The 21,841-nt window shown below is 35.7% G+C and overlaps 1 protein-coding gene across 1 annotated transcript; it reads left to right on the forward strand.

Annotated features, from left to right (window-relative positions):
• The first annotated feature begins 4,229 nt into the window (after positions 1 to 4,229).
• Positions 4,230 to 21,311, forward strand: LOC123563541 (sodium-dependent multivitamin transporter-like). The gene is made up of 15 exons (XM_045356389.2): positions 4,230 to 4,755; positions 5,629 to 5,694; positions 6,042 to 6,093; positions 6,510 to 6,577; positions 7,132 to 7,286; positions 9,345 to 9,485; positions 9,959 to 10,088; positions 12,461 to 12,549; positions 13,001 to 13,113; positions 13,732 to 13,799; positions 14,598 to 14,684; positions 14,887 to 15,122; positions 18,229 to 18,335; positions 18,706 to 18,824; positions 20,222 to 21,311. The coding sequence occupies exons 1-15, from the start codon at positions 4,384 to 4,386 to the stop codon at positions 20,375 to 20,377; spliced, it is 1,959 nt and encodes a 652-aa protein (XP_045212324.2). The 5' UTR covers positions 4,230 to 4,383; the 3' UTR covers positions 20,378 to 21,311.
• Positions 21,312 to 21,841: the final 530 nt, after the last annotated feature.

Here is a 21,841-nt window from a genome sequence, read left to right on the forward strand (position 1 = left end):
GGATCGAGATTACAGGCGGCAGAAAATGCTGCCAAATCCTCGTCAAATTCGGAATTGTTCGGAATATACGGACCTGGAAAACGGAACAACATAAAACGTGAAATTTCAGATTATGGTTATGGTTCAAGATTACAGGCGGCAGAAAATGTTGCACAGTTGGCATCCAGAGAAAAGTTATTTGGTGTGTACGGACCTGGAAAGTGAAGCGTCTTATTACTTACTTTATATGCAAACTGTTGTTTTGTTTTGTTTTCGGCTCGGCCACCGAAACTGAAGACAAGGAAAATTTGCAAAAACAAGACTGTTCAGTATTATTTAAAGAACATTTTTTGAAATAAAAATGCAATTTAGTTTCCAAGAATGAAGTTATAGTTTATGAGGCTTATTAGCTTTCTGATACCGAGTATGTTGTTAATGCCATTGAAATTTATATTAAAATAGTTTAATTTTACAACACCTGCATATTCTGACTTGTTTATCTCCATGTTTCCCTGTGACAGTTATTTCATGCATTCATTTTTTGATTGCCCTTTTCAAGCAAACGGATCATAAGCCTCTGGTGAAATATATAACGACAAAATAATCTGCAGATTGAAACAATGTACCTTAATGATCATTGCACAGCGTATAAAATATTTAAAGACGTAATTACTGATGAATTACTGGTTTGCAGAGTAAAACTAGTATTTCATATCACAATTCAATCATACATGCATTTTGTAATGCCTAACAAACCTCTCTTACTTCGAAGTTGTAAAATATAAGCAATATATCATTTGAGCAAAAGCTTATATCATTGTGTTATTACAATAGCTGTAATATGTGTGGTATATAGTATGAAGACACTCTATGACCTTCCTTCGTTTCTGACCGTAAATATCTTACTATTTAACATTCTCTTCGTATGTTATTAATATGCATAATACAAATACAGAGTCGCTACTCTCAATGAAGTTAATATAAGGATGTATCGTATAATTAATGCCATTTCACGTTTTTATTTACTATTAGGGACTGATACAAAAGTGCTGAGGTTTTACGCGTATATTTAGGGTTTTTACTCTCAGGTATTGTATATTCTAAATGTAAATCCAAAAACATATGATTAAATAGCAAACTCTTGATGGTTTTATCTGCTACCTTCTTGTTGCACGTATGTACTTCATGAATCGACAGTTCTCTTATTATTTCATGCTCTCAGACTTCATCCATCACCCACGCCAAGAAACTTTCCGCACGAGTGGAATTACTTTTTTTAAAGCGCAAAGGAGTCCTTAAATACTTTATTTAAATGGATGGAAAAAGTATTACATATGTTACAGCTTTGCAAACGGTATAATGATATACACTATATTGTCTTTCTTATCAATATCTATTCAAAATGAATTTAAAGGAAAAAGGTGTTTTGCGCATTCTTCATGTCTGCCGATCTGCAATTAGATATACAGTAAAAGACTGGTAATTTGCTATTTTTTTTTTCTATTTTACCAGGAGTAAGTAGTTAATTATTTACGCTTGAAGACCATTGCACACGGTTTAATTATCTATATTTATTCAGCAATTGTTTCATATTTACTGCAATTTTCTAGCTGAAGAAGAAGACGCTAGAAGAAACTGTTATTATCTACCTTTATGGCTCTTTCTGTAAACGTTCATATATAGTACCAAAAAGTAATGATTTTCTAACCATATAATTATACATAACATCTGGTTGGACAGCTGTTTCATCTGCATCTAACATAAATTTTCAAAGAAACATAATTTCGACCTGCTACTGAAGCCAGCTGGAAGTCGTGCATTACTGACTTATAGCTAGCATGAATTTCAAGTTAATGTCAGCTCGATGATCGGCTATTTCAGTCTTCGAACTGGGTCGAAATTTAATGCCAGCCTGAAATTCAAATTCTTTGAAAAAGAAAATGAAATTAAAGGGACTGGCCTCCAGATCAGATATCTGGAAATAAATGCTATATTTATTAAGAAGGCTTTAAAACTTAATTACTGACAAACTATATGTTACGGAAACACATGAGAATTTGCTGTTTTTACTACTTTTTACGATGAAAATCGAAAAGCGTTTGTAACGCTTTACTCCAAATAAACTGTCTCGATTATAAATATCTATATTTTGAAGTCCTAATTCACTAAATCCGCTATTGCGCCATTGGTTAAGACGACGGGAAAATGTCTTTATTGCCGCTGCGGTCCGGGGTTCGATTCCCAACGCGGTCATTTTTTTTCTTGATTTAGAATTTTTAAACTATTTAGAATCAAAAACTCATAGTAATGTTCATAATATGACCAAACTTCAATTTGAAAGAAAGATATCTTTAGCCAAACCTGGAGGTCAGTGTCTTTAAAGATGGCACAAATGGAAATTTGGTCATCAAAATCCAGCCTTTTTAGAAATCTGAATTTCATTCCTCGAGCTTGACCGAAATTAAAAAGTAAATTGAATTTGAGCTTTTTTTTCTTCAAAATTTGATTTTTTTCGAGCTGGCTCGAACTTCAGTGCTAGCTCGAAATTCGGCTGCTTGAAAGCCTGAATTTCAATCTTTGAGCAAGTCCGAAATTCAGTATAAGCTGATTGGAAAGCGTTCGCTTTTAAAATATCACTATTTAATCATGTTCAAGTATGGAAGGCTTTCAACCGAGTTTGAGTCCATGGGGCAAGGAAATATAAACACACCCTACATGAACGTGTATAATTACGATTCCGTCTAAGATCGGGTACCTGGGTAGCCCAGCATTCGGAGGAGAGGTCATAAGAGGTAACCGGGTAGTGTTCAAATTTAGAATATTTCACTATTTTCACCATATCTGGAAGGTTTGTCCGAATCCCTACCACCAGAAAATACTATACATATAAATGTAGGTAGCCTATATATTCTAAATGCACAAGGGGATCTTTAGTAGCTCAAGGGTAGGCCATACATCGGTGTATGGTATTATATGTTGAAGTCCCTATATACATACTGCTTTTCTTGCATACCAGAAGGGGATTTCCGGTATTTTTACCGGTGCTGGAAAATCCATCTTACACCCCGGGATGTAAGATGACTCTCGTTCTGTAAATGACGTATTACGAACTACATACCGGGTATATGTAGAAGACTTATGTAGTAATTTATACTTTATTAAAAAAAAACGGAATAAAAATCCAGTCACTTGACAGTTCCTCTTTGTTCCTGATAGTATATTTCTCGATTCAAAACACGTTATTTTATCAAAAATTCATAATGTTACGCTGCAAATGATAAAACAAAACCGGAACTAAACATTGTTATTTGTCTTTCAAACGTCATGACGTCTTTCCTGTTTACGGACGTTGGTTTCCCGCTCTTTGTTTAAATACGCTGCTATAAGAAACAGTTCTAAAAATAAAGCCGTTCGATTGATTTTATTTTTAATATTATTTTTTTGAAGTCGGTATGCAAGAAAAAGATTATGTCACTGGTTATAGGTGTAGATGGGAATATCCGGCTCTCGGGTAACTGTTTAGGCAGTAACTCGGCAGGAGCCTCGTTACCGCCTAAACCCGCGAGGCCTGAAATTCCCATCTGCACCTACAACCAGTGAAAGAATCTTATAATAATATATGGATGTACAGATAGATGTATCCATTTTACAGTTTACTAAGCGTTAATAAAACTAGCTCATTAACATTTTGGCCTTTGACATCAAATCAACGATGCTTACTAAGTTGAATGTGGAAGGTTAGATATACGTATCTGAAAACATCGAGTTAATAAATAGCATACACCTGGTACTAATGCTCCCCGTGTCATACTTTTGTTTTATTTTCATCATATGTTTTTAAGCAGTATTTTTTTTAAAAATGGTGTCCGTCTTTATCATTGTAATCACTATTCTTCTTTCATAACATATCAAGTCATTATCAAATAAGTTCAAGTTCGCTTTTCGATAGCTTAATTTCGTCTTTTGATAGCTTAATTCTGTCTGTATGTCTTTTTTTATTTCAGGCGATGCTTTGAAGTTTACATTGACTTGTTAAGAAGACTTCATGAGAGTTACATCCCCTTTTTTATTTTCCGGCCGCTGTAAGTCATATTTTCTTAATCTTCAAAAGGTTTAAGTCCGCGACTTGCGGGCTTCCGTGCTCAAAGTAAAATGAAACTGTTTATCGCAGTCATTCATCTCTAAGTGTAATTTATCTGTTTGGACACCCCTTATATTAAAGCAAAATCAGGTCAAACATTTTAAAACCCCGGGCTTTAGATTAGAAAAATGTCTTCATTTGCGATAACGGACGTACGCAACGCTGCGTAAACATGATATAAATTTTAGCATCAAATCTTTGTCTTAATACATGCGTTTAGTATTCAAGTACGCGTGGTGTTAACTTGTCAGTTGTGAATCAAAATGTCATCGGAAAGGAATTACAGTTTTCAAACTGGGCAGAAAAATACATTTTCAGTAGTTGATTATGTTATATTTGGTGCTACTTTGGCTATTTCGACGTTTATTGGATTTTTCTATGCCATCAAGGACAGGAAGATTTCGGACACCAAACTTTTCCTACTTGCTGGCGGGAAAATGAATTTTGTACCAGTTTCCATGTCGCTCTTAGCTAGTTTTATGTCGGCAATCACTTTGCTTGGGACGCCGGCGGAGATGTATAACTTCGGGACGATGTATTGGTGGATAGGATTGTCATATGCCGGTGCAGTAGGGATGGCGGCACATATATACGTTCCTATATTCTACAGACTGAGACTTACTTCCTGTTATGAGGTGGGGAAAGCTTGTACAATCTTAACTATTTCAAAACAAATTTAGCATTTACATTTTTGGAGCATTTGCCTTCGTTGTGAAAGTTGTCCAGTTCCATAAATTTGCACTCAAACTTCAAAGTATTGTAGATAAAGCAGTTTATTTGCTCGAACATGACTAAATCTTGTGAAGTTAACGAACCTTTGATTATGTGTAGATTTCATACTTGTATTTCATATGATGAATTTGACAGTTAGGCCCGTGTATAATAGCTAAAAATAGCTAGACATATTTCCATAGTTTCCGATTACAAAAGCAATATACATGTATATGAGATAAGACTTGTATGTCTTAAAAGGCAACACGCAATAAGATATTACCTTAAAGGCGTACGCTAGAATTCCCTGTATATGAGATGGGCGAAAATTTTCCCAATAACAGAATTTCTTTAAACTTTGGATATTGAAGGACAATCATCTAAGAAACAAAAATATCCAATAAAAATCATAGGTCACCGGTATCGAAAAAGAGCTATCTGCCCTTGAAAACGCCATTTTTGGGGGAAATGCGGTTTTCAAGGGCAGATAACTCTTTTTCGATACCGGTGACCTATGATTTTTATTGCAATTTTTTTTGTTTCCTAGATGATTGTCCTTCAATATCCAAAGTTTGAAGAAATTCTGTTATTGGGAAAATTTTCGCACCAAATTCTAGCATACGTCCTTAAACACAGTTGCTTTTCAGTTCTAAATTTTCAGTGTGGACGTAATTTTTTTTGTACTTGATAATCTTATGAATAACAAAACTAATAAAATAGGGGGATTTATCCGCTTATGCAGTCAAATTTTGACAAAGTTCTCATAAAATTATGCTCAGAACATGTGTCATTTTCAGTACCTTGAAAAGAGGTTCAGTCGAGGTGTACGTCTTCTGGGCTCGTGCATATTTTCTCTACAGATGGTATGTCTTTATTTACCCCAACATTCATTTTGTTAACGTCTTTGTAAATATAATAGTAAAAACAATGTAGTATAAATTGTCAGGTCCGCTTTCTGTTGATATTTATATCATTTATCATGTTCCAGCGCTGTTGAAAGTAGGCTAAAACGACTCAGTTATGTAATTTAGTGAAATTAGATGCACTGGTGAAAAACAATTAATTCTACTCAAGGTCGGCCGTACTCGTCCATATTTTTCTTTAATTGCACAGCATTTTGTTGATATTTTCAGTTGTTGGAAATGGAATGTATCTCGATTTACTGCGTGTTTGTTTGCTAGTCATACTTTAACTTTTCTTTTTCTTTCAGATTATCTACATGTCAATTGTACTCTATGGGCCATCTTTAGCACTAAATGCAGGTAGGTTCTGTCCACATAACTCTATAGTCTCACTTACGAACATTCACAAAACCTACCAAATTTAAGTAGATCTATAAACATGGAATAACACAATAGTACGCTTATGCAATATGTATAGTTTACTGACAGATTTGGAGTTTTAGCGAAAAAAACGTAATCTATCCAAAAGTGGGCACAATTTCTTTCTTAATATTTTTTCTTTTAAGAAGAAACGGATGTCGTGAAAAAGGACGAACATTGATTTGATTATAAAATTATTTCAAATTGTAATGATATTTTGATAGATTTTATGGTCTTAACGCCAATGTTAAGGAAAACTATATAAAGGAATCAAGTTCAAGTATGATCGAAATATATTTTTGCGCTAAAGCTTTGACTTATACGTATATAAAATAATTGCTGTTTAATTATTTCAGTGACAGGTCTGTCTTTATGGGGAGCAGTGTTGTCTGTGGGAAGTCTTTGTACAATCTACACGGCAGTTGTATGTTTGTATATAATTTATGTCATTAAAATGTACCATAAAAGATACAGTGTGATAATGTATGAATAATACATTAATAATATAATCAGCAGACGACATACAAGTGTGAATGTACATAATATGCATTAAATATCAAGGTGATGCAATATCACGTCCCATGAAGGACTCATAGTGTTTTTATTTATATGTGGATGCCACATTTTTGTTGCAGATAAAATATTTGAATAACTCGTTTAAACGTATTTTCGCTATTTCTGTTCAAAGGTTTGAATATTGATTAACATAACAGAAAGTTTTATTTTTTCCATTCTATTATCTCCCTTTATGGCTCTTTCTGTAAAAGTTCATGTGTAGTTCCAAAAAGTAGTGATTTTTTCTAACCATATAATTAAAATACCATCTGGTTGGACAGCTGTAACATCTGTTTCTAGCATAAAAAATTAAAGCCTCGTGGAATTTTATGCAAAAAGTAAGAAATATTCATATCGTGCATATTTAAATCATCCCGAATAAAAATTGTAATTCCAACAGTTTGATGATGCATATTTTTGCAGGGCGGTATGAAGGCGGTACTGTGGACTGATACATTCCAAACAACAATGATGATAACCGGTCTACTTGCAACACTGATACAAGGATGTATAGAGATGGGTGGCTTCATTAACACCTGGCAAATTGCCAAAGAAAATGAAAGGGTGTATTTTGACGAGTATGTAAATCTTTTTAAAATCAATAGTATATATTTATTGCATAGTCATTTCTGCTTATAAATGACAAATATTATTGAAATGACGTCACAGATGGCGTCACACACCTACGTCGGTTCACCATAGGTCTATATTGCGTTCCCCCAACCCTTCTCTGAAAAACGACGTTTTTATCCTTATAGGTCTATTTCACCAATTAATAAATATAAATTAGATTTATTTATTTAACAAAATGATAAAAATAATGATTATCATTATTATCATTTTCATCATATAAGTAATAGCTCAATTAATTAATTGATTGCATTATCTCTGAGAAAAAGAAACTTTTTAATATTTACATTATAGACTTCTATTTCTTTGCAATTTTTTTTTCAATTTTCACATACTTTGATGTATTGAACTTTGGAATTTGCTTCCCGTTCATTTTGTCCCTGACTACATACGGGTATCCTAAAACAGCGCGTTGCATGAATCCAGTTGTTTTCCCATAGAATTCCATTATAAAACTGGCGTGTACGGCCTTCCATAAATCGGAACACAAGAACTAGGCCTATCTTAGGTCCACTATAACGGACATAACAGATATAATAGTTATGGTTTAGTTGAACCTTTTTTTTTCGCGTGAATGTAATGAACCCCTCATTTTATTCTTTCATTTAACTCGTTTAATAAATTCAGTATGCGAATACTTAAAGTTTCTTGATGATCTTTCCAGTATGTGAATTAGTTTTCCAGCATTTCCATTATTTCCCGGAGCACCGGATCAATACACGACCTTTTCTTTTATTGTATTACCCGAGGCCAACACACCTTTTTTTCTTTTATTTTTAATTTTACGGCGCTACAAAATGTCAACAGGGATGGAGTAAGTCCTATTTCCTTTCAAGTAAAGCTACAGTCACACATGCGGATATGTCCGTGCGTTGAGGTACGGTGCGGATGCATTTTGTCCGTGGGGAATAAGTACGGAGTAGTACGTCTTAGTACGGAAAAATGGTGAGAAACGGGCAACAAATAAAACAAAATAAAACAATACAGGACGCGAATAAGTACGGATAGGTAGGGGCTACTACGATGAATTATATTTTACTGCGCCTGGCAACTTGCCCAGCGCTTACTTTGCGGGGAACTACGTTGAAGTACGGGCAGCCTCGGATAACTACGTTAAGCTACGGCATGGTACGTTTCAGTACGATACTACGTTTTAGTATTTTTAACTTCGGATGAATAAGTTTCAACCAAGTTGGATTAAAGTCACGCTCAAACGGCTACGGATCGCTCAAACTTTTGTGCATGTTCAAAAGTTGGAGAAACTTGCAAGTTTGGGATAAGTCTTGATTACGTTTTGACCAAGTGTTGGTACGGATTGATACGGATTACTAATTTGAGGTACGGTTCAGGTACGGATTACTACGTTTCTATCCGTAGCTAGACGTAGCTATCCGCGCCATTCGTGTGACTGGGGTATTAGATAGAAAATTGCCAGTAAACGTGTTTTGCACTAGCCCAGTCATAGATACTCGATCTGGATCGGTAAATGATCTGAAACTTCTGACGTGTACAGATATCTAAAATCTTTTACCAAGTCTGTAGGAAAACATATTTAATTACCATTATAATATCATATTATTCATAAAAATATTGATATGTGATCCCGACATCCACCATATTCTGGTTAATTGTCACTAAACGTCAAATTGTACATAGAAACCCGAATAGATTGAAACATTCAGTATCACTTTTACAGACACCCACCCACCGGGGAAAGTATACATTTCCTAACACGTGCCAGGGATAGGAGTTCCTGTCATATTTTAGGGTAAACACCATATCTAAAAACACGTGCACTGTTTGACATCATATAGGCCTAAATGATGCTAGGAAATACTGTACTGTTTGTCATCGCATGAAAAATGTAAATGACAGTTCTTTTCTCAACCCTCGGGACAGCATGAATAAAATCCTCGCTAACAAACGGCTTTTCATTTCACCCCCGGGTGGGATAAACCCTGCCTAACACAGGTAGGCATGTATGATCCTTATAATCTACATTTCAGTTTTCGAGTTGACCCTGGTGTACGTCACAGTTTCTGGTCGTTGACTGTCGGGAGTGCCTTCCTGTGGGGGAGCGTCTATGGGACTAATCAAGCCCAGGTACAACGCTCACTCAGTTGTGGTACACTGAGAGACGCCCAAATGTAAGTCACAAAAAGTATAGTAATATAGATAACTGTTAGACAAAAGCAGAATAAATATAAATATAAATAATACCACATGAAACATGACTAGATGATATACTATATACCAAGTATATATATTTTTATTATATACTATAATGAAAGTGTTTTGTTGGGTTTCACGTCACACCAATACAATTATAGGTCATATGGCGACTGTCCATCTTATGATTGTGAAGGACAACCCAAGGTGCCCCACCAGGAATTGTCTCAGGCATGAGTGGGCACCTAGGTTAAGTCACCGGCAGTCCATAAATCAACAGGATGGCTTCCTCACATAAAACCATTCTACATCTCGAGCGAGTTTTCGAACTCACGGTGGTAAGGGGTAAGTGATTCGAAGTCAGTGACTATAACCGCTGGGCAACGAAGGTCCCTTCCTGCGGTGAAAAGTCTACATGTTTCTCAAAGTGATTCGATATCATGTACTTCAGAGCTCTGTGGATCAACTTTCCTGGTCTGTGTGTTATACTGATGCTAGCATGTCTGGTTGGGGTGGTCATGTATGCGTTCTACAGTACGTGTGACCCAATTAAGTTTGGCCTGATCATGGCGTCTGACCAGGTAAGTATTATTATTACAAATATATGTTAAATGTGAAAAAATACTTGAAACACTTTGCTAGGTCAATAACGTGTTAAAATTGTTTACATTATGAGTTCTCTATCGGTCCTAAGACCGATTTTGGGGGCTATATAGGATTGTTCTCGTCCGTCCGTCCGTCTGTCTGTTATTCCATCATTCAGTCTGCCCATACTTTCGTGGCTGGTCCATAACTTGGCATAAATGTTCCTACAAGGAGACGTGTCATGCGCAGAACTCGCTAGCTCAGATGCCAAGATCAAACATGAACAGGGGTATTTTTTCCTATCTGCTCAATCACCATCCATCAAGCGAGGTCAATATTATTTGGCACAAATGTTGTTTGTTTGTTTTGGGTTTAACGCCGTTTTTCAACAGTAGTTCAGTTATGTTACGGCGGGCAGTTAACCTAACCAGTAACCTTCCTGGATTCTGTACCAGAACAAACCTGTTCTTCGCAAGTAAGTGCCAACTTCCCCACATAAATCAGAGGTGACGGACGAATGATTTCAGACACAATGTCTTTTATCAAATCGTCACGGAGAACATACGGCCCGCCCGAGGATCGAACTCACGACCCCGCGATCCGTTGATCGGCGCAATCCCTGTTGAGCTAAGCGGGCGGGTTATTTGGCACAAATATTCTCTTTAAAGAGACGATGTGACATGAGCAACACCCAGATTCCTAGCTCAACGGTTACAGTCACACTTGGAGGTCATAAGTCAAAACGGTTACACTTGGAGGTCAAAAGTTAACATGGTATTAACACGGTCTTCTTCATGTCCGGGCCATAACTCTTTTCATCGAACGAAATATTAATATTCCTTGACGCGAATGATCCCCGTAATGACAGGACGTGTCAAGCGAAATTCTCAGACCCCTAGCTAAAAGGTCAAGGTCACACATGATCAGGGCTATTTTTCCTGTCCGCTCCATATTTCAACTATACATCAATACTAGGTACAAATGTTCCCCATAATGACACGATGTGTCATGCGCAACACCCAGATCCCTGGCTTAAGAAAAGGTAACAGGCAACACGGTCTGTTCGTGTCCGCTCCATAACTCTGCCATCTAGTAAATGATTTTACTATTACTTGGCACAAATGGTTCCCATAATAATACAATATGTAACGCGTAAAACTCTAGCTTAAATGTCAGTATCACTCTTAGAGGTCAAATATTTTAGATATTTTTTCTTAGTGGGTCATTAACTCTGTCATATATTTTATTTGATACAGAAACATTTATCATAACAAGTCGATGTACCATGCGCAACACTCAGACCCCTAGCTCAAAGGTCAATGTCGCTGTTGGAGTTCAAATGTTAATAATGCCTGCTTTGTGTCCGCTCCATAATTGTGTCATTCATTAATGGCTTAAATGTTGATGTACTTTCTTCAGAACTAAATTCCCTTTAATCAATGATTGTGAAGTATTTTGTTAATTTTGTTCGATGAAAAAAGGGGATATAAAATGGGCGCGTCACCCGGTCCTTCTGTCCGTCCATCCGTCACTCTTTGTGCCCGGTCCATGTCTATAACTCTGCCACCCATGAAATGATTCACAAGTATTCCACATAATGAGACGATATGTCGTGCGCAAGACTTAGATCCATATCTTTTAGGTCAATGTCACATTTGGAGGTCAAAGGTGAATAGGGTCTGTTTCGAGTCCTGTTCATAATTCTGCCATTCATCAAGGGATTTTGAAATCACTTTTCACAAATGTTTACCATAATGAGACAACTTGTCTCGCATAAGACACGGACTCTTTACTCAGAAGTCAAGGCGGCTCTTGGAGATCAAAGGTTAAGAGGGTCTGTTTAATCTCCGGTTCGTAAGTCTTAAAACTATTAGGGAAATAGTGTCAAAAGTTATGACAATAGCGGATTCTATAAAAATAGTTCTCAGTTTCTTTGCTCTGTAGAGCTATTTTCCTTTAAGTTACAGACATTTCAAAAATGGGTCCTGGTGTGTGCTGCATCCGTTGAAAGTTTCTCAGTTTTACATAGAATAAAAAAGACGAGTTATTTAGTGTGTATACATACTGTATATACCTGCACCTAAGATGATTAGACTCCTTTCGGTAGGGTCTCTGTATTACATGGCCATTTTTCACTCACTTTTTTTCTTGCTTCACATTTCTGTAAATGTATCAAATGTCTGTCAGCTTTATACATGCATTAATTTACGTCAAGTTAGTTTTATTCATACCAGTATCACTACTTTTTGGTGGTGGCGCTAGGGTCTAGTAGCCGTGAATACCGGTACACGCCCATGAAGTCGCGGGCACATATTCCAGAATGTGTTATGGTAACAACAGTTTGAGAAACAAACTTGTCTATTTCCAGCTTTATCCTCTGTTTGTTATGGACCTTCTAAGTCACGTACCGGGAGTTCCAGGCCTCTTTGTCGCTTGTATATTCAGTGGGACACTAAGGTATGATCATCCTAAATTGTAATGTTGCACACTATTGCGTGCACGCTGATAGACATGTTAGTTAACTGCATCGTACAAATAGAGAAACATAGCAGTTGAGTTGATAGTTGTTTATTATCTATAATTAACATGGATAAACACATCTGTCTTTCCAACAGTGATCTGTTAGTAAATACAATGTTAATATTTTCTTGATAATTAAATGATTCGCTCAAATTAAAATAAACATGTTGATATCGAGCTGCCCAACTGTCATGTCTTCATAGATATAGTAGATTCGGGACATTAATTGGTTGATGTATATACAAATTAAAATCTTCTTTGTTTTTCTCCTTGGTAATTAAACATAACAGTGTTATGACAGGTATATACAATTCACGTGGTTGTTACAGCATAACCGCAGACTGTACTAACTGACAGATGTAGCACCTATATTATCTATATTTGGCAGCACTATATCATCAGGACTGAACTCATTGTCGGCTGTCACCCTGACCGATATCATCAGACCAGCGGTACCAGACATGACGGAATCCAGGGCAACAAATATTTCAAAAATCATTGGTTAGTATCCTAACAGTTCTGCAATCACAGTACTATCATAATATAGATGAAATATCAGGTTAAAACACATTCATCTTTAAGAAACTGTAGGTCTGCCATTTGTTCATTGTAAAGTTATCGGAGACCACTCCTCATTTTGGAAATTTGTACCGTAGACCAATACTAATCATGATATTTTATTCTGAATTGTTCAGAAGAAGTAATGAATACTTTATACAAAGTTAAGCTTGTTTGGGGATATATATATTGTGTTTGATATCACATATACTTCTATTGTCTTCCTTCTGTTTTGTAGAAATTATCAAACTTCTTTTTCAAAAGTTTTTTTTTCTATAACTTTGTAATAATAGTTGTGTATGTGTGTAAAATATTTATCTATAGGTATTCCCATTAACGAAAAACTTTCTTTAAAAAAACAACGCCTATTTTTATACAGCTCGCAGCATTGATTCTTTTTTAGATTAGCCTGACATAATGCATATTTATGTCTTTTCTTTCATCAAAAAATGGCCAAATTTGTGTCCATTATTAATGAAATATTGTTATATTGATATTTTGAATAACGAATTAAATTCAGATTCAGAAAAAAACCCATCTTATCCTCTTCAACAATTTCAGCTCTTGTGTATGGAGCCATTTGCCTCGGACTCACGTACGTCGCGTCCAAACTTGGCAACATTCTACAGGTATATTAATAACTTATACAATCAACGTAAGAAAATAATTGAGTCGCACCATGAGAGAACCAACATAGTACATTTGCGACCTGCATGGATCCAGATCCGCGCAGTCTGGTCAGTATCCATGCTGTTCGCTTTCAAAGCATATTGCAATTAGAGTAACTGTTAGCGAAGAGCATGGCTCCTGACCAGACTGCGCGGATGCGCAGGCTGGTCTGGATTCATGCTGGTCGCAAATGTACAATGTTGGTTTTCTCATGGTGCGGCTCATATTATGTTGCATCAAACATCATAAACATTTCTTTTTCTTTCTGTTGTTCTCTGAAAAGCTACGATTGGAATATATCTACAAGGTTACTAATTGATTAATCAAGCTATGTACTTGTACGTGTGTCATTATTGTAAGAGCAAAGAAATGAATTTATTAAAGATATCTTCTAACATATTTCTTCCAGATCCTTCAAACAATTGTGAATCATATTGGTTATATGTTATTCACTTGCATGAATATGGAATATATACTGGTTAAAACAGGTTTATAATTCAGACATTGTGCGATCTTGCTTTATATATATATATATGACGCTCTGATAGTGAACAAATTCCGATGATACTAAAAATGCACTCTGATTTTGTTAATTTGATTTTACTGCTAGTTGTGGAATGAGTTAGATTTGTAGAGTAGGATCATAATAACAATGACGTAAATACATACGTCCTTGATAAAATACCCGAAAGTAAAGTACGTTACTCCAGTTGGATATGGGAAGGAATGGTTTTCATGATTGTGTTCTATTGTTACAGGCAGCCTTGTCACTATTCGGTATGTTAGGAGCGCCAATGTTGGGTCTATTTACATTAGGGATGATATTTCCGTGGGCGAACTCCAAGGTAAGTTAACACTTTTTCATACGCATCTACAGGATAGTTTTTCATGTGTTGAAATTTGGGAGATATATCGCTTGTCATAAATTATCCATACTGATCATGTCTCTCACCAACAACTTGTTTTGTTTTTCAGATATGTTTGTATCTTTCAATGCATAATGTTTACCAGTGATTTTTGTCTTGAGCATCTTTCTGTTTGCACTAGGGTGCATTTGCAGGAACTTTTTCCAGTCTAATAGTAATGTTGTGGATAGGTGTAGGCGCCTACATAACTAAGCCGGTGGCATGGAAGCCTCCGATCAGCCTAGAGGGGTGCAACTGGAATCTAACCAGGGTCAACTCAGCCATTAATTCTTCACTCACAATCTCAAACACATCTGATCTCACTCACGAATTTGGAGGATTTAATCAATCGAATATCATTGCCGGAATCTCAAAAAGGTAGATACTAGTTTTAATAGAAATATATCTATAGAACTGTATTCACTGCAATCATGGTTTGTTACTATCTTGTAGTGCTCGGAATCGGAGCGATAACCTCTGCACACTGGATAACCGGCTATCCTGACGCCCGATGGAAATGTAACCCAGCTGGAAATGTAACCCATCTGTAAATCAGTAGGTAAAGTTTTTCATTTATTTCTATTAAAACGAAGCCAATTCTTGCAAATCAACTTGACAGTTTTGTCAAGCAATGACCATGGCTTACATTTACAATTTCTGGGCCAAAAACGATCGTTATGTTTTGAGATATTCGCGAACAATTTCTTCAGTTTGAAAAATCGAGCAAAAATCGAAAGTTTTGCGCAATTTTTTTTTTGTTTATGAACAACCTATGAAAACTTTTATCATCTGGTTGAACAATTGTGTCCTTTCGAAACACAAGTGTGAAGTTTCCGGGTTCTACGTTATTCCTGAAAAAGTATATTAGCCATTAAATAGGCATGGTCGAGAAAAAAAGACTGTCGAAAACGGCCGCTGTATTTGAAATAGGCAGTCGTTGAAGTCAGCTGTCGGCTATCGAGAATACAGCTGTATAAAAGTAAAAAAAACTGTCTTGTAGACATGTTATATTCCCGTAGTGTCTCTTCTTTATGTATATTTTGTATCTGTTAAGTCTGTCTGTGTTTTTTCGATTTCTTTCGTCTTTCATTTGTGTAAAATGTGTATACTTGCAGTCAGTAAACAGTTTGTATATACTTATGTACGGTCCTTATTGCCATGTCGAGTAATTCTGGTTGATTTCATTATCTTGTCCTTTTGGTTTAGGGTCTAAAAGTTGCTTTGTTCCTTTCGTCCGTCCGTCCGTCCGCCCGCCCGCAGTGTCTTGTCCGGGCTCTGATTCTACATGCATGTACTGATTTTTACGTATTGATTTTTAAACTTCAAACATGTGTTACCGATGATACAAGTATTAGTGAGGCCCATTCATTAATGAACACCTCCAATGTCAGTATAACAAAAAAAAATCTTTAACACAGAGCTATAAATAAGTATTTTGTGTCAGACTGGCAATTCCTAAATATATTGTGTCGTATAGTAGAACTTTTATTTTCATGCGGTTTTCATTGATAGCTGACTGTGTAAGATCGTAAACAAGCAAAGAAAGTTCCGATCTACCTTGTAATATGTTGATTAAAGCTACATGTGGCTGCCATGTTAAGAAATAACTGATTAACAGTCATGTGAGATTTTGCAAAGTTCTGCTTATTTAGATCTGAAACAATCGTTTTCAATCGTTTGCCTCTATACATCAACAACTTGCAGTTTTAGACCATGAATAAACTGTTGAAAAGGTATTTATGAATAAAACAAAATGGCAGATTTACATTAGAAGCAATTAAATAATTATGTATGAGCAAATAAGATTATACACCTATCAAGAACACTTTTCAAAACAAGAACGCGCATTTGAGATTCATTAAAGATACTGAATTCTTCAAACGAAATTCAAAGGACTGACGACCAGAAGCAATCATTTGCACTTGCAAAACCCGAGGTGAAATTACTTTCTGCAGTAGCCCGGAGGTATCTGTAATGGGTTTCCTCCACTATCAAAAGCTGGTGAAATGGCAATATGTACTATATTACTTCGGTGTAACTGCAAAAAAATATATGGTTGGCGTTCGCATTTCTCTTGAAATGAAAGTGCCATTTTTAAAAATAATTACGTTTCCGTCAAATCACTGCCAGTAATACCTTTTACATATAAAATTATTCAAAATCATCGGAGTTAATGGATAGTCTATAAATGTTAACATCCGAGTTCAACGACAGCACTAGCGGCCGTTTTCGACAGTCTTTTTTTTTCGACCGTGCCTATTTAACGGCTAATATTCTTTTTCAGGAATAACGTAGAACCCGGAAACTTTACACATGTGTTCCGAAAGGACAAATCTGTTAAACCAGGTGATAAAAAATTTCACAGGTTGTTCATAAACAAAACAATTTGCGCAAAACTTTGGATTTTTGCTCGATTTTTTTTCAAACTGAAGAAATTGTTCACGAATATCTCAAAACTTAACGATCGTATTTGGCCCAGAAATTGTAAATGTAAGCCATGGTCATTGCTTGACAAAACTGTCAAGTTGATTTGCAAGAATTGGCTTCGTTTTAATAGAAATAAATGAAAAACTTTACCTACCTATTTACAGCTGGGTTACATTTCCAGCTGGGTTACATTTCCAGCGGGCGTCAGGATAGCCGGTTATTCAGTGTGCTCTGAGAACCATTAAAAACTTAAACAAATTGTATTCTGGTTTCAATAAGAATACAATAGTACTGTGATGACAAAACCATCTAGTATGTAAGTAGATTTGTAAATTTCTCCGTATTTCATTGACTCTTATTTTTTTCGTAAGTTGAGATTTACATTTACAATTATTTTTAAGAACAGCTAAAGGATTAACGATAACTTAGATTTTTGTTGAATTGCCGTTTACTGTTAATTCGTTTGTTTGTTTTAGGTTTAACGCCGTTTTTCAACAGTATTTCAGTCATGTTAACCTAACCATTTTTCCTGGATTCTGTACCGGTACAAACCTGTTCTCCGCAAGTAACTGTCAACTTCCCCACGTGAATCAAAGGTGGAGGACTAATTTCAGACACAATGTCGTTTATCAAATAGGCACGGAGAACATACGCCCCGCCCGAGGATCGAACTCACGACCCTGTGATCCGTAAACCAACGCTCTACTTACTGAGCTAAACGGGCGGACTGTTTACTTTTAAAATCAAACCAAACCAAATTAAAGTATTGCGGAGTCACTATTCGACAGTGTTTAATGTCTTAAATTTAGACTAAGAATACAAACATGGTAAGATATTCAAGTTGCCATTTATAAATTTATCTATAGCATATTTATTTCGCAAAGTTGTCTGTAGTTGCAGAATGCGTATTCATGCAAAGTTTCATTACCATCTTTGCTAACTTGGAAATAAAATAGCAAAAAAGAAAAAGGGAAGAATTTTCAGACTTTAAATGTTGAAGAATACAGGCCCTGCTTCACCTGTTCCTTACCAGCTGATTGTGTCTGTTTCATTGCAGTGCACCTGAAGGTATTGATAGGCTTTACACATTGTCATATTTATGGTATAGTGCAACTGCACTAGCAATCGTTGTCATCGTCGGCATGGTGGTCAGTCTGATTACAGGTATATCATTATGATACTCCTGTAGCTGTTTTGCAAGCCATAAAAGAGATGTATTCTAATGTGCCTAGAGTTTTATTTTAACGTAATACGAACTGTTATTTCTGTCATAAAATTAAAAGGAAACTTATAATAGATTTTCTTAATTAGGGATACCTACACACTTGCATTTAAATGTGGCATTTTATAAGATTCCAAACAATTTCTTCAATAAATAAGTGTTGTTCTGTAAACAAGAGATCATATCGCGATTACAAAGTATTTGTAAAAATTATCTTGGCCTTTTCAAGTGGCACATGCGCTTGATGTTTGGATAAAAATATATTTTCCACCATTGTGTGCAATATATAAACTAATATTCTTTTCAAATCAGGTCGACAAGATCCAAAGAAAATTGATGCCAGACTCATATGTCCATTATTTGATGTCATTTTCCCATTTTTGCCAGAGAAGTTACGGAAACCTCTTAGATTCGGAGTGAAACACGATGGGGTATGTACGGGCTAAAATTAACAGCAATTATTCATGTCCTTATCCGGACGTTCATATTTATTGCAAATATCTTTACCAACGCGTTGCGAGAAACCATTCCATTTGAATTTTCATTAAAGTTCAATCTTTTTATACCATATTAATTGTTTCACACGTATTTCGTATTTCGGACCAAATAGTTTTATACAATATCATCTAATTTCAATAGAAGGATGGCAAATGCTTCTGCAATAATCCGTAGTTGTCATGAACGGTTGATTTTGTTAGATCTTACCATTCTATATAAGTCCGTCCGCGCAAAGCGAAATGTAGAAATAGGAATGTTGTTTATCCGTCTGTTTTCTTGTCCGTCCATCTGTTTGTCTGTTCCTAAATATGCAACTTGCCTGCCGTATATCTTTTAGATACATGGAATAATTTTGATGTAAATTGGTATAAATTTTCATCAAATGAAAAAACCATACAGGTTCTCAAGTTTTTATGTCATCTCCATAATTTTACATATCTGGTTTGATTACGATATAACTTGACATAGTGATAGATGGTAATAAAAGAAAATCCCAACTTCGTGTCTAAAAACATTATCAGTTTACATATTTTTAGTTCTAAAACTTCAATACAAATGAAGGTAATTTATCAAAACTTTGACACAATGATACCATCGACGTGAAGAATTGCAAAACTGAAAAACCATAACTAAATCTTGATAATTCTACATATATCTCATTTTAAGTGAACCGAATTTTTGTCTTGACAGTGACTTTTGAAATTACCAAATGATTTTTTTTCGGAAATTTGTCATATTGATAGATGACAAAGAAATGCAGAACAAGATAGACATTACTAAGTCCCTACATTTGCACTATTTTTGTCAGGAAAAATAACTATGTAATTCTTGTAAATAAATTCATGAGACCTGATAAATTGCCAGATGACAAAGTGAGACAGGACAGATCGCACGAAAAATAATGGTTTCTTCAGTAATAAATTTTTATTGGAAGTGGGGAGATGTTTCGCTATCTCTCAGACTACGGCTTTGTCATTCTTCATATATATCTGTCATATACAGAATAATAAAACCTGTAAGAAGATCCTTTGGAAGCCCAGAACACAGTTATGCAAAATAATAACAGACTCGGTTTAATTGAGTGTTCATGAGAGGTAATGAAATGTGAAAAAAGCCCTCACGCCCCCTAGCACCGACTTATGTTTTTAATATTTTCTAAAGGAAGTATATATGCATCCTCTTGTAAGCAGCATTTGCTAGGTATACATGTCCACCTGGAAAGGAATATTAAGACGCTAAAAAGTTCAGTTCAGTTTAGTTAAGTTCAGAAGTAATATGCATACATGAGAGATAGGATCCATTTTATTAAGCTTATTATTTTATATTACAGAAATACGATACAGAGCCCAAGCACACCCAGGAACCATTAATGGAGATAAAAGACGGGGAAATACAGTTACCGAGCGTAGAAATGGAACTAAAGTACTCGGCAAAACATGACGACCTCAAAGCTTCTAAATCTAGTTTTAGCTGTTTTAAAAAATGAAACGGGTTGATTTCTGATTTGAAATAGTCCAGATATTTAATGAAACGTCGCAGACGCAGTAACCAGTTATGAATATTTAAAAAATGAAAATGCGATATAGAGATAATTGGCGATTTGAGGATAACGTGTGCACGTATGCCAGATAAGTAATGGGCTGCCTAATACTGTAAGTCATTCAATTTCGTAGTTTTGACAAAATGACTATTTTGTGGGGACATGAATTCGTGTTTTTGAAATTTTAAAGAGGAAGTAAATGGAAAAATTATTCGTTAGGATTTAATACTTGGATTGACGAAACCACGAAATCTGCGAAAATTAGCCCTCAACCCCCTGAACATTATTCATTTCACGGTATTTTGTCTAAGCAGCAATTGTGTTTAAGTGGTTTGTATTTGAAAATATGTTGAGACGTAATATTACTATGCCCCTTTGCTGTTGAGAGACATCTATACGACACATTATAGCATAAACAAGCATTTAAAATCGTAAGTTATAAGACATGTACTCGAGGCTAACATGTGATAATAGCAAAAACATATTACAGCAGAAATGAATTTTGAGACGACATGTTTAAGCGGTGTCCGCATTTGGCTGTGAGGCGATTGCATCTTACGAACTAGTTAACATGCAGTATACTGTTCATATGATGCATCAAATACTGTGTTCAAGAAAAGACACTGTTTTGAAAAATATGCTATAAATATGTATCTAGAGTAGATTTTATCAAAGAATTTTTGTTTTAAGTGAAATAAAGTCGTAACAAAACGGATAGATTTTATATTTTACCTGCCCCGATCTGGCTTAAGATCCGTTGTTTTCGCTTTATATGTAACTCGACTTAAAGTAGGTCGAAATGGCATCCGGCAAAAACGCTTCTATTAATTTATTTCAGAAATAAGGTCACTCATTATTAAGTCAAATAATAGAAGAGGTATTTGTCTAGATGTACAAAACGTAGAGAAGAGAAGTGTGTACGAGGGTCCAACGTTATTCAGAGTGCAAAGAACGAAACTAGATGTCCGCATGAATTTCCCTATGTGTATACATTTGTATATATATATCATCCAATACATCCGTATCTTGATTTGTTAACGTCCCATCGACCCAATTATACGTCATATGGCGGCTTTCAGCTTTTCATTTTGGAAGAAGACCCCAGGTTACCCTCTGGTATTATTTCATCATGGGCGGGCACCTGGGTAGAACCACCGAGCTGGATGGCCTTCTCATATTAAGAATGAGGCTCGAACCCAGATCGGCGAGAGGCAAGTGATTTAAAGTCGGCAACCTTAACAACCAGGACCCCAGTCGTTGCTTGAAGATCACGAAACCGAACTGTGGAAAGGAGGCAAAACTTAGAGTTTATTAATTGTAAGTAAAACGCGTCAAACGTGAGAAAACAAACTGTGTCAGAGGTCTGAGCAATCTAATATTTATCTGACACTTTATTCATATTAGTGTTTG

The sequence above is a fragment of the Mercenaria mercenaria genome, chromosome 2, assembly GCF_021730395.1.
Source record: "Mercenaria mercenaria strain notata chromosome 2, MADL_Memer_1, whole genome shotgun sequence".
NCBI classification, from domain to species: Eukaryota; Metazoa; Mollusca; class Bivalvia; order Venerida; family Veneridae; genus Mercenaria; species Mercenaria mercenaria.